The sequence below is a fragment of the Calidris pugnax genome, unplaced genomic scaffold (genome assembly GCF_001431845.1).
Source record: "Calidris pugnax isolate Ruff unplaced genomic scaffold, ASM143184v1 scaffold63, whole genome shotgun sequence".
NCBI classification, from domain to species: domain Eukaryota; kingdom Metazoa; phylum Chordata; class Aves; order Charadriiformes; family Scolopacidae; genus Calidris; species Calidris pugnax.
The window spans coordinates 265,269-277,498 of record NW_015090852.1 but is presented as its reverse complement, the minus strand read 5'-3'; the positions used below and the strand labels follow the sequence as shown (position 1 = coordinate 277,498).

At 42.4% G+C, this 12,230-nt stretch overlaps 1 protein-coding gene across 2 annotated transcripts in view; it reads left to right on the top strand.

Moving 5' to 3' along the window:
- RFWD2 (ring finger and WD repeat domain 2, E3 ubiquitin protein ligase) overlaps window positions 1–12,230 on the top strand; it is a 160,987-nt gene that overhangs the window by 69,720 nt on the left and 79,037 nt on the right. For both annotated transcript variants that reach the window (XM_014943563.1, XM_014943562.1), the window contains exon 12: window positions 3,319–3,462. In XM_014943563.1, the coding sequence (XP_014799049.1) occupies window positions 3,319–3,462 (144 nt within the window). The remainder of the gene's footprint in view (window positions 1–3,318; window positions 3,463–12,230) is intronic.

The following is a 12,230-nucleotide window of genomic DNA, read 5'->3' as shown; positions in this document are numbered from 1 at the left end:
TAAAAGCCAACGGGCAGAAGCTGAGAGCGCTTGTACCAGGACTGTGTACAGGTGATGGAGGCCAAGGAGTTGCTGGGTTGGGTTTGCTTGCCCCTCTCTCAGCTAATGAACATCTGTACAGGTGGTGGTTTATTTCTGCATCCTTTTTCTTCCTGCAGCGTCTTTGATGCTGTTTGAAGGTCACAAGTCTGACAATCATTTTTCATCGGTTTATACTTATTATTAATTTTTAAATGGTGTGTTAACTTTTATAGACATATTGAAATACTCATTTGTTATGTCTACAGCACATCTCTATTTAAAAAAAAAAAAAAAAAAATTGAATTAATGCTAGAGAAGCAAACCCACCCCAGGTGAGAAAGGTTCTATTCTGCTCTAATAACTTGGCTTTTTACCAGACATTGTAATACTTTTTTTTTTTTTTTTTTCTTCAGCAGCAGAAGGCTAAGGGTATAAATTGAATCCAAGTAGATGAATCGCTGCCATCAGTTCAGTTGTGCTTTACCTGAATCCACAGGGCAGCGGGCAGGAGCTGAGACAGCGGTTCAATTAAGATTGTGCTAGAAGTAAATCCATTGTATTGTTATAGAGGCTTTCGATTATAAAATTCTTCCATGGAATAGGGTGAGCTGACAAGACAGGCCTGAATGGTGCTTTTGTCCTGTTTGTACAAAAAGTGATTAGACTAGGGTAGGTCTGGGGCAGGGGGAGAGCCCTCCGGATGCTTAGATGACTTATTTTACTCTCCTATTTTATTGAAATAGATGCGTGCTTGCTTTCCTTACTCCCCAGCTGTAAACACATTCCTTTCCTTTGTCTTTCTGGGGGCTTGTGATTTCACAGACTTGACCTGACTAGCTCAGTTTCTTCTCCAGCAAGCAAGCAGTCCTGAGTGGGACCATGGTGAGGGGTCTGGAGAATAAGTCTTATGAGGAGAGGCTGAGGGAGCTGGGGTTATTCAGCCTGGAGAAGAGGAGGCTGAGGGGAGACCTTATTGCTCTCTACAACTCCCTGAAAGGAGGGTGTAGAGAGGTGGGGGTCGGTCTCTTTTCTCAAGTCACAGGCGACAGGACTAGAGGAAATGGCCTCAAGTTGCGCCAGGGGAGGTTCAGGCTGGATATTAGGAAAAATTTTTTCACTGAAAGGGTTCTCAGGCATTGGAATGGGCTGCCCAGGGAGGTGGTTGAGGCACCATCTCTGGAGGTGTTCAAAAGACGGGTTGATGTAGTGCTGGGAGGTATGGTTTAGTGATGGTGATGCTTCTTGTTTGTTGTGTGGGTGTCTATTTTTGTCAGTTAGGTTGACGGTTGGACAAGATGATCTTTAAGGTCCCTTCCAACCTAGAAGATTCTGTGATTCTGTGATCTCCTGCCGCAGCTTCAGAGAAGTTTAGGTGCCTGAGTTTAAAAGGCCAAGTTGCCAGCTGTTTCATTGAATTATTTTACACCATCAGACCGCATCATACCAACAATCCTTTCTCTCCAGAATTTAAAAATAACTTGATGATATCTCCTTTACAAGGACTCGAAAACTCTGTTGGCATTTAAATTTATCTTCCCTCAAAAGCATTGCAGTCAGTGCCTTCGACTTTGCAGCTACGTTGAGGGGTAGAAAATTCTAGCTGTTATAGCTGTGGGGGCAGCCTAAAGAGCTGTCTGTCTTGTAATTGGTTTAATGGTTTCTAATTGTAGAAAGGTGCCTTAAATACTGCTGCTCTCAGGACTTTTTTCAAGCTATATGAATGTGAAATCAGTGTAAACTCGTGTTTCCTCTGCTGCCATTCACAATTTGCTACCTGGTTCACAAATGCTGTGTCTGCTTGGAAAAAATTGTGTAGGGGCAGCAGAGATTGAACTGAACTACTGCATGCAAGAACCCCAAAAGAGACCTCTTCAAGTAGTAGGTTGACTGCATAGTCAAGAGTCTTGAAAAGAGCTGGCTACTGATGATAGAAACTTGGAGATTGAGGGGAAATGATACTCCAAACGCTTTTTGGGAGGAGTACCAAACTGTGTCTTGCTGAGGTTTGTGCTTCTGAGAGGAGGTAGGTCTATGTGCACATCCATCCTGCCCTGCCTGCAGTTCCTTTCATTTCTTTACTGAAAGGGTTGTCAGGCATTGGAATGGACTGCCCAGGGAGGTGGTGGAGTCACCATCCCTGGAGGTATTTAAGAAACGTGTAGACATGGCTCTTCAGGGCATGCTCTAGTGCCCAAGGTTATTGGTTTGTGGTGGGATGTTGTGTGGGTAGGTGATGGTTTTGGTTTGGTGGTGGTTGTTGTGTGTTTAGGTGGTGGGCGGTGGTTTTTTTTTTTTTTGTGGTTTTTGTTTGTTTGTTTGTTTTGGTTTTTTTTGTGGTTGGACTCTGAGGTCCCTTCCAACCACTACGATTCTGTGACTTGGGCTGGCAGGAGCTCCTTCAAGCAAGGGGGTTTGCTTCCCTGATTGCTTGGTATCTAACAGATTTCTCTCCAGCCTTTCCAAGCTGTGAAGGTAGCAGTGACATTAGCTGTTCATAACCCGCTGTCTGCCTTTCTCTCAGATGTATTTCATGTGCAACCTCAGGCTTTTCTCATTTGCAGCTTAACTTTGTTATAAGGTGACTGCTTTTACTTCCAACTTCATTGATATCTATTACAAACTTGCCCTGCAGTTCAAGAAAGAAGGTGCCTTGGTTTCCATGAGCAACTCTACGTGGAAGTCATAGTGTGCATGGTTTTTACAGTACTGATGATATATTTTGACTTTCTGTTGTTATTCAGGGAATTTGGAAGGGGTTTTTTTCCACAAATGCTGGCTTACTCTGCATTAACACTTCGAGTTCACCAAGCTGCTGTATATAGGAGCTAAGGGATGCAGCAGTGCAACTGAGAGCAATCAGAGGGCAGTCACCCTGTAGCACGTTGTTTTTGGAGGGTGCAGCTGAATATTAAGCACGTTTCCAGGGCGAGCTGTCAGCTTTGACGTTTGGATGCCGCATAATGTAGATGGTATAGTTGAACTGGAAAACCTCTACAGCATCTGAACAAAGATCCTGCCTGCTGGAGGGAGACTCTGCTACCTACCACAAAAAGTTCTGCTTCGCTAAGTGGTGTGGGTGTGTTTGGAGGGGAGTAGAAAATGGTGCCTGAGAGCAAGACCTCCATGCTGTTGGCGTGTGTGCTGGACCTAATTGAGGTGCTCTGAATGGGGTATTTGCTAACTGCAAGTTGTGATTGTCAGCTCTGCTAGACAGAGACATTTAGGTGGTAAAATACCCTGCTGGTAAGTACGTGTGTTGTGTTTACACAGTTCTGAACCTGTGCTTTTGTTCCCCAGTATTGAGTTTGACCGAGACTGTGACTACTTTGCCATCGCTGGGGTGACAAAGAAGATTAAAGTCTACGAGTATGGTACAGTCATTCAGGACGCGGTGGATATTCACTACCCTGAGAATGAAATGACCTGTAATTCCAAAATCAGGTAAGCATTGACTTTGCATTTAAACTCAAAGGGCCTTTTCCTTTGAACACTGCTTGTTGATGTGCAGAAGCTGTTTCGCTTGCTTTATCCATTGTGGGAATGGGAGGGGAAAGGAGGAAAGCAGGAGCTGATGGAGAGCTTGCTTTGAACTTGGGTGAGGTCAGGTGGCACAAGCACTGTTACTTGTGTATGCTGGGCTCATCCAAGGTAATAGCACGCCCACGTATCCAGAGGAAAAGGGACATAGGGTAGTGAAATGCTTTTGTATTCCTTTCTAATGCAAGTCACTTAAAAGGAGAGTAAAAGCAGAGTAGTGGATATGCTCCAGGTAAAGTCTTAATATGTCTCAAGGTAACTTCTGTTCCCAGTTCTTTATAATAAGCACTGATTCCCTCATGCTATATTCTCTTCATTGACAAGAACCTTTCTGTTCTGCTGAGAGGCTGCTAGTCTTTGGGAGACTTGCCTCACTTGCACCTTCTGCCTATGAATTTACGTCTGCCTGAAGTGCTGTTGTGCTGGGCCTCAAAATATCAAGCTGTTGGGAGAAGACCGTGCTTGATTTTGGCTTTTGTGCTGCTATCGTTACTGTCAACCTATTTTTAAAATCTTTTTAGATGACTTAAATAAAAGAAATATAGATCACTGTGTCAGAACTTCAATTGAGAAACCTGGCTAGTGTAGATTAAAAATCCCTAAAAATTCAAAAATGCTTTTAAAGCTCAAAAGTAAGTAGTTTGTGCAATAAAACCAATTCAGTATTATAATACAAGTTGTTTTTATTTGGTACTCTCCGTTTTAAAAACAGTAAAGCACCCACAAAAGTGTAAGCAATAAATTTATATAACAGTCTAGCTTCTATGAACATAAAATGTTGTGCAACATGATTAATAATGCTTGCAAGCTTACTTTATAATATAAAATCACGCTTATTTTTGTACTTGACATGTTCCTTAAAATAGATCAGTCACTCCTGTATCACTTGTGCTGATTATTCTTGGGAATTGTGTAACACTATTTTATGAAGGAAAAAAATGTAAATGCAGCTGACCCTGGGACTTCCTTTCAAGATGGGTATAAACAGTCAGAGGGATTTGTATTGGTGAGACATACTGATTATGGAGCTTGTGTTTTGCTGGACTTGAGAAACATTCAGCATTTTTGACTGAGTAATAGCAGAGTTGACACCATTCAGCTTCATTATTCTGGAGAGATGAATAATAGAATCATCTAGCAGTCGATTAATACCTCTTGCCTTAATTAGAAAAGGAAAGCAATGTGTATTCAGTATTTCTCTGACTTCCAAACTTCAAATTTAGCAGGGATCTACCCTCATGATCCTGCTAGGTGTAGGCAGCTGTTGGTGAGGAGAGCTGCATTAGCACTTCCAGTGATGTTACTCCTGTCAGCTCTGTCCTCCAGGCAAGACACCACTTGCATTCAAGATTTATTCTCTCTTCTCAAATTTCATGTGTATATACATTATCTATAGATATGTGACAATGCTGAGTGTATTGTCCTCTGACACTATACCCCAGCATAGATGGACAGGGTCCTCTTCTTTCATTTCCTTGCCTAAGTTTCTCTCGTTCCTCCAAAGAAATGCTTGCTGCTTTTTTTTTTTTATTTTCCCCATTGGCACCTCTACATTATATTAGCCTTCCTTCAGCATGTGGGTGCTTTTGGTTTTGACAAATAAAGTTAGCCTGTCAGTCAGATGCATCCTTGCTATATCCATTAGCTGGGCTGCCAGTCACTCCTGCTGGGGCTCACTGGCACAGTGTGGAGCAGCACAATAACTTGCTATTCTGAAGTGGCGTAGCTTGAGGGAGAAGCTATATAGGAAGGCTGTAATTTCATTACAGAATATTGCAATACGCTGAAAATGTGCCTGTATTATAATAAAAAAATCTAAACAAGTGGAGCCTGCTTTTTGTAAAAAGCCTTGGCTTAAAGCTGTTGATCTTAATTTGGGTGAAGGTACAGCTTTTTCTGGAGGCTTACTCTCCCTGCTAATGCCCTTTCTGATATCACAGATGTATTTCTGCTGTGACACATGGATGGTACCTCTCTTGTCCATCATCTCTTAAGGATTCTGCTAAAACGCTTGGTTGGAGTTTTGGGCTCTCTTGTCCATCATCTCTTAAGGATTCTGCTAAAATGCTTGGTTGGAGTTTTGGGCCCCATCATGGTGCTGTTATTAAAAAAAATTAAAAAAAAAGAAGAATCCTCATGTAATAGAACTGCCTTGTGCAAAGCTTTATGCCTTGGCTATTTTTTTAGTAGGCCTTTTAAAAAAAAATAAAAATCAAAACACGTTAAAAAAAATTAAAAAAAGAAGAATCCTCATGTAATAGAACTGCCTTGTGCAAAGCTTTATGCCTTGGCTATTTTTTTAGTAGGCTTTTTAAAAAAAAAAAATCAAAACACTATGAGGTAGTGGGTTAATGGTTATTTTGCAGACAGGTGAGGGTGCTTAGCTGCTGCCATGCTTTGTGTGGGGTGGCAGTGAATCTTTTTTCTTCCAATTTAAAACTGTTTCCCCTTGTCCTGTCATTACCCTTCCTGACAAAGAGTCCCTCCCCAGCTCTTCTATAGTCATGGTGCTGTTATTAAAAAAAATTAAAAAAAGAAGAATCCTCATGTAATAGAACTGCCTTGTGCAAAGCTTTATGCCTTGGCTATTTTTTTAGTAGGCTTTTTAAAAAAAAAAAATCAAAACACTATGAGGTAGTGGGTTAATGGTTATTTTGCAGACAGGTGAGGGTGCTTAGCTGTTGCCATGCTTGGTGTGGGGTGGCAGTGAGCCCCTGAGCACCCATCCCAGGGTATTTTCTGCTCCAGCAGCCTGAAGCCACAGCAGAGATGCAGGGATCCCTGTGCATATGGGATGTGGTGACATGTCTCTTCTGTTGAAGCTGGTGTGTGACACTGGCATGGCTTGTAATGCCCTTTCCATCCTCACCCAGCACTAGAGCTGTCTGTCTGCAGGCACTTTGGCTTTCCTAACGCGCGTCACGGGAAGCTCACCCTAAATTGATCCTGGTTAAAAAAAAATCAAAACACTATGAGGTAGTGGGTTAATGGTTATTTTGCAGACAGGTGAGGGTACTTAACTGTTGCCATGCTTTGTGTGGGGTGGCAATGTGCACTGTCACCAGTTCCAGTGTCTCACCACCCTCATAGTAAAAAATTTCTTCCTGAGATCTAATCTGAATCTTTTTTCTTCCAATTTAAAACTGTTTCCCCTTGTCCTGTCATTACCCTTCCTGACAAAGAGTCCCTCCCCAGCTCTTCTATAGTCATGGTGCTGTTATTAAAAAAAATTAAAAAAAGAAGAATCCTCATGTAATAGAACTGCCTTGTGCAAAGCTTTATGCCTTGGCTATTTTTTTAGTAGGCTTTTTAAAAAAAAAAAATCAAAACACTATGAGGTAGTGGGTTAATGGTTATTTTGCAGACAGGTGAGGGTGCTTAGCTGTTGCCATGCTTGGTGTGGGGTGGCAGTGAGCCCCTGAGCACCCATCCCAGGGTATTTTCTGCTCCAGCAGCCTGAAGCCACAGCAGAGATGCAGGGATCCCTGTGCATATGGGATGTGGTGACATGTCTCTTCTGTTGAAGCTGGTGTGTGACACTGGCATGGCTTGTAATGCCCCTTCCATCCTCACCCAGCACTAGAGCTGTCTGTCTGCAGGCACTTTGGCTTTCCAAACACACATCATGGGAAGCTCACCCTAAATTGATCCTGGTTAACCTCGTTCAGAGCGACGATGCTGGGACATAAATCATTAGCGGTTATATCGGTGACTCAGCTTTGGGTGAGGAGCAGCTCTGATGGGCTTTTATAAAAGCAGACAGGTGACAGCATTTGGGAGGACTTGTGTCTGGCCAAGAGTAAGTCTGCTGGCCCCGGAGCAGCTGCGGGAAGGGAAGCCCTTGCCTGGGACGGGGCTGGCACTAGCCCAGCCCTGCTCCACCGCGTGCCAGCTGGGCGCCTGCTGAAAGGTTGAGCTTCATGCCAGCAGTAATTGATTGTAGGCTTTTCTGGAGCCGAGCCCTGGTACCAGCTGTAGCTGAGTCTTTCTTCCTCTTTTTCCAACTCCCTTTTTACACCCACCTGCTTCTTAAATACATTCTTTTTTTTTTTTTTTTTTCATCATCTGCTGAGATTTCTCATCCCTATTTTTAAGAATGGGGAGGAAGTCGGTGTGTTGGGTTTCTGGTAAATGTGCATTGCGTCCCCCGGGAATGACAGTGGCATAAGCTTCCAGGAAAAACACAAGATGACACATAAATCCTCATAAAAATCCCATTTACAGATTCATAGCTTCAGTACAAGAAACAAATCCTGGCATTGTGTAGTAGCTATAAACAGCACCCTGTGAGCTAATTATGACTTGCTGTGTCCCTAGCTATAGCAGACAATAATCTGCAGCTCCCCCCACGCAGGAGGAGATGGGAAAGGACAAGAAGAGATTGAACGGCCAGCAGCAAGCCACAGCTCTTCTCTGATTTATTCAAGAGGCAGATTTGTTGTTTTGCCATAGGTTGCAGGGGAGAAAAATAAGGAGATCTAGCATTTGGGTAAAAGAAATTGGCTTTAGGCCTCGTTAATCTACAATAGGTGATGTGCAAGTGTGAGTAGGTAAACATGCTTTTGAAATCCATGTTTAGTATTCTGCGTGCTCACCGCTGTGTGTTTGCATCATCTGTACTTCAGTGATAGATGTTACCACAAAGCTCCAAAATCAGCTGCATCTGTTTAGTCAACTGCAGTAAAAGCAAAACATCAGTAGGCTTTTTCTTTTTTTTTTTAGGAGGCTGCCAGTATTTTATTGTTTTCATTTTTTGGTGTCAATAAATCAAATGTGCAGTTGCTCTATCCTAATAGCAGTTCATGGGCATATTGCTTCATGTCAGTTTTTAAATGGTAGTCGGTTCTCACTGTTAAGTTTAAATTAAGCAAAAACTTCCTGTACAGTGTTTTTCATCATAGAGTCTTGGCTATTTGGAGAGGTACAAGCTCTCTTGATGCTGAAAAACCTCATGAGTGGTTGTGTTAGATGCCTATATTTCCAGTGCAGAAAACATTTGATACTAAATAGGTTATAAGGAAATATACCTTCAACTTTCATTAATTCCAGTTTTCCCAGTAACTGTTTGACTTTGCAATAACATCAAGTTTTTCTTTAAAAGTGCTTGTCTCAACCCTACTAGAGGTTTTCTTTGGATTTATTAGAAAAAAGGCTTTTTTAAAACTTTCATAATGGTAATGTAATTCTGTATGTCTCCGAAGCATTTGGTTAGTGTTGTTATTCATGTGGATGTCCTTTACAGTAATAGATCACTCCCTTTAAAAACATTTTCAGTCCTAAAACTACTGGGCATCGTCTGACTCCTGGTAATAGACTGGATTTGAAGCACTTGGCACTTGGAAGCGGGTCAGACCACAGCAGTTTGTGCCTTATTAGAAGCTTTAACTCACTGCTAGAGGGGCGGTTGACACCGGGTAACTTGATCCTGGATTTGAGACATTTCAGCCATAAAAATCCTGGCTTGTGAAAGAAATATCAGTATGACTGACAATGCTGGCCGAGCTGGCTGACTTGTGTCTCCGAATAAAGTGAAGGATGCACATAAATCTTTACAGGGTCAGGATTTCTGTGTGTTCAGATCGGATGCTGAGCTTAGGAGAGTGTTTCAGAGGTCGGTCATTAGCTTTCAACTAGAGTTTCTCTAGGCTAATCTCCTAGGAAGGAAAGCTATCACAACTTATGGCAAGATAAACCTCTGGGGTGTAACTATCGTCCTGTTTCTGGATTAAAGAACAGAGTAAAACCTGAAAAAATACAGCTACTAGTATTTAAAATAAAAGATGGCCTTGCACTACTCCTTTTAATCCAACAGTGAATTATGCATTATCTCAGTTTTAGGTAGCTGGTTTTTTGTATCTTATCTCATATCCTCCACATTTCAGTTTCTCCCTGGATGTGGCTTCAAGCCATCTAAAGGTGGACTACAAAAGGTTATTTTTGTGTACTTGTGGGGTTTTCGATGCTTAACCCATTTGAAAACTGTGTGAGCTGCATTTTCTGGCCTGTCTCACCTTGTGCACTTTCCTTTCCTCTTCTCTAACTTGCTCACCCATGCATTTTTGAGGTCATTACTCAATTTGTTACCCATGATAACATCTGAAGGGAGCTCTGAAAGGTAGATCTCTTGTAACTTTCAACAAAGTTGCCTGTGTTGGGCATGGAAGAAAGATCCCCAAGTATTGCAGTAGCATCTCAACCTTTTGTAAGTCCCAGGGAAGCCACATGGAAGAGAAAACATTGCAATGGCCCAACTCCAAGACTGCCTTCTTTCAGGCTTGTATTGTCACAGTTGCTAGAGAATACAACCAAAAGAGTCAGCTCTTGGTAAAAAGCAACTTCTATGTGGAGAGGGAGCTCCCCTCCACCTCATCCAACCCTGAATTATGCTCTACAAAGGTTACTTTTGAGAATTTAAGATCTAAGGAAGCTCAAGTGTTGCAATGTCAAGGAGAAAGCTCTAGTTTCAGACTTTGTAAAGAGACTTGGGTGATGGTGAGGGGAGGATTGAGGCAGAGAACTGAAACACGATTGGTTTTACATTATAATGCTTTAATCATATTCCTTAAAATGAAAGATTTATGGTGTGTGTGACTTAAAAGGTGTTAATTGAACTACTTAGTGGCTGCAAATCCCTAAACATTTTTCACCTGTCAGTTCCTGTTTTCCCCTCTCAGTCTATCCATAAATGCTTTTGAGTGAGTGTTAACCCCTTGTTAACACCATCAGACTTCGGTGGGACAGAACACTTAGCTTGATCTTTCCTGTGCCAGACCTAATGGACATGTTTTTGGCCATAGAAACCCTTCATTTTTCTCCATCTGTATTGATTGTTCCAATAAAGAAGTATTACTTCTCCCTACAAACCTGACACTTCTTGTACCCTGAGATCTATCACATCCCAAGCGGCACTGTTAAATTCTGTCCTTTATGTTTTTCTGGCTACTCAGTAATGTCTAATTTTCATCGTGATTTCTTTTTTGACAAGATGCAGTTACATGATTACCCTCTTCATAGTTCAGCTTGCAGTACCCAGCTCTCTTCTGCCTGTTAGATATGGATCTCCTGCTCGCCTAGCATGGAGCATCCATCCTCTAAGCAGCCAGGATGGCATTAGCATGTCTTCCTTTCTCTAGGACTCTCTCCACCTGCTGATGCTGCCTGACATACTTTCAGAAGCTGTCCAGATAGAGGACTGCCTTCTCTAAGATTTGGCCCTGGGCTGTATTCTTTCTGCTTTTGTGTGATGGCTAAACTTACAGTTGTTAGTTTTGGTGTTTTTTGGTTTTTTTTCCTTAAGCTCCTTGAGGTCCTGACTTGAGTGGAGATGAGATGGCAGGGGGAACGGGTTTGAACCAATAAATGTCTAGTGTGGTGTCTACCCCCTGCCATGAGTTGGAGACTCTTCCCAGCCCAGAGCACAGCTGTAGCTCCAGGGCTCTGAACTGCTCTTGCTTCCGTCGGCGACTGACTGCTCCACCTGGAAACAAGGCTCCAGGCATCAGACACTATTATCCCTGGACTGCTGCAGCCTTCACCCCACAGTGCCTGCCAGCTTCACTTGGTCCTCAGGGAGCCACTTAAGCCTCTCTGAATGAGGCTTCTAGCAAATCATGGGCTGTCAAGAGCTGCTTTTCTTTGTGGGTACCTGACGGTGGTAGAGCTTGTGTAATGATACCTCCTTGATGATACATATGTGGACAGTGCTTGTACCTACAAGGGCTGAGGACGCTAACACTTTCTAATTAATGACTGCTTTAACAACATTAAAAAAGGAAAGGGTGGTTTTTTTCCCTTTTCTGTGTAAAGGCTGCATTCCCAAGGAAATTGGGCTACATGTGTCTAGTGGAACCAAGAATTTGCCACGGTATAATATTCCTAAGTCAGTATCCGTGTATCTACATCATATTTCAATGGGTTGCTGCACTGATCAAAGCAGTACTAAAAAGTTACAGCATCATGGACTTCTAGTTCATATTGTTGGTTAAAACTTAGCCTCAAGGCTACCATAATCTAGTTAACTGTGTCAGAGCTGTTTGATGACCTGCCTGAATTGGATCTGTCAGTTCAGCTTCTGCTACATGCATCACAGTTGATACCAACTGGCGTGCTTTTGTGCCAGATGGTCCAAAAATTGGTGAACAAGTATTACAAATTTTCTTACCCCTGTCACATTTTTTGGGAGTCAGAGTGGAGGCATAGTGCCAGAACACTATGAATGTGACTTGGCAGTGTCGCTGCTCTTGTTTTGTCTGCTGATGGTTAGAGTTTGTCGGTGGAATTGTCATTTGGTTTTGCACAGCCACTTCATTCAGTTTAAATGTTATATATTTTGCAGTTCTTGATCAGAAATGTCTCCTAAACTGCCTGTAGCAAACAGACTGCTTTTTGTTTGCTAGGATAGGCAGGGGGGGTGTTTTTCCTCATTTACAGAAGGCTGGAAGTAGTTTCTCTAAAGTCAAACTTTCTTTTCACGTAGGTGCAGGTGTAGAGTGTTACGTACGTGCTAGGGGAGAGGTTGATTTACCATCCATGCACCTATGGATTTTACATGTAGAGTTTCTGTTAGGTGATATCTTTATGATACTAGCTATTGGCAAAAGGCTAAAAAGTCAAATCTCGAGCTCTGTGTGAGCATTGGTGTGAAATTCAGACAGCAAAACAATCACAGTATT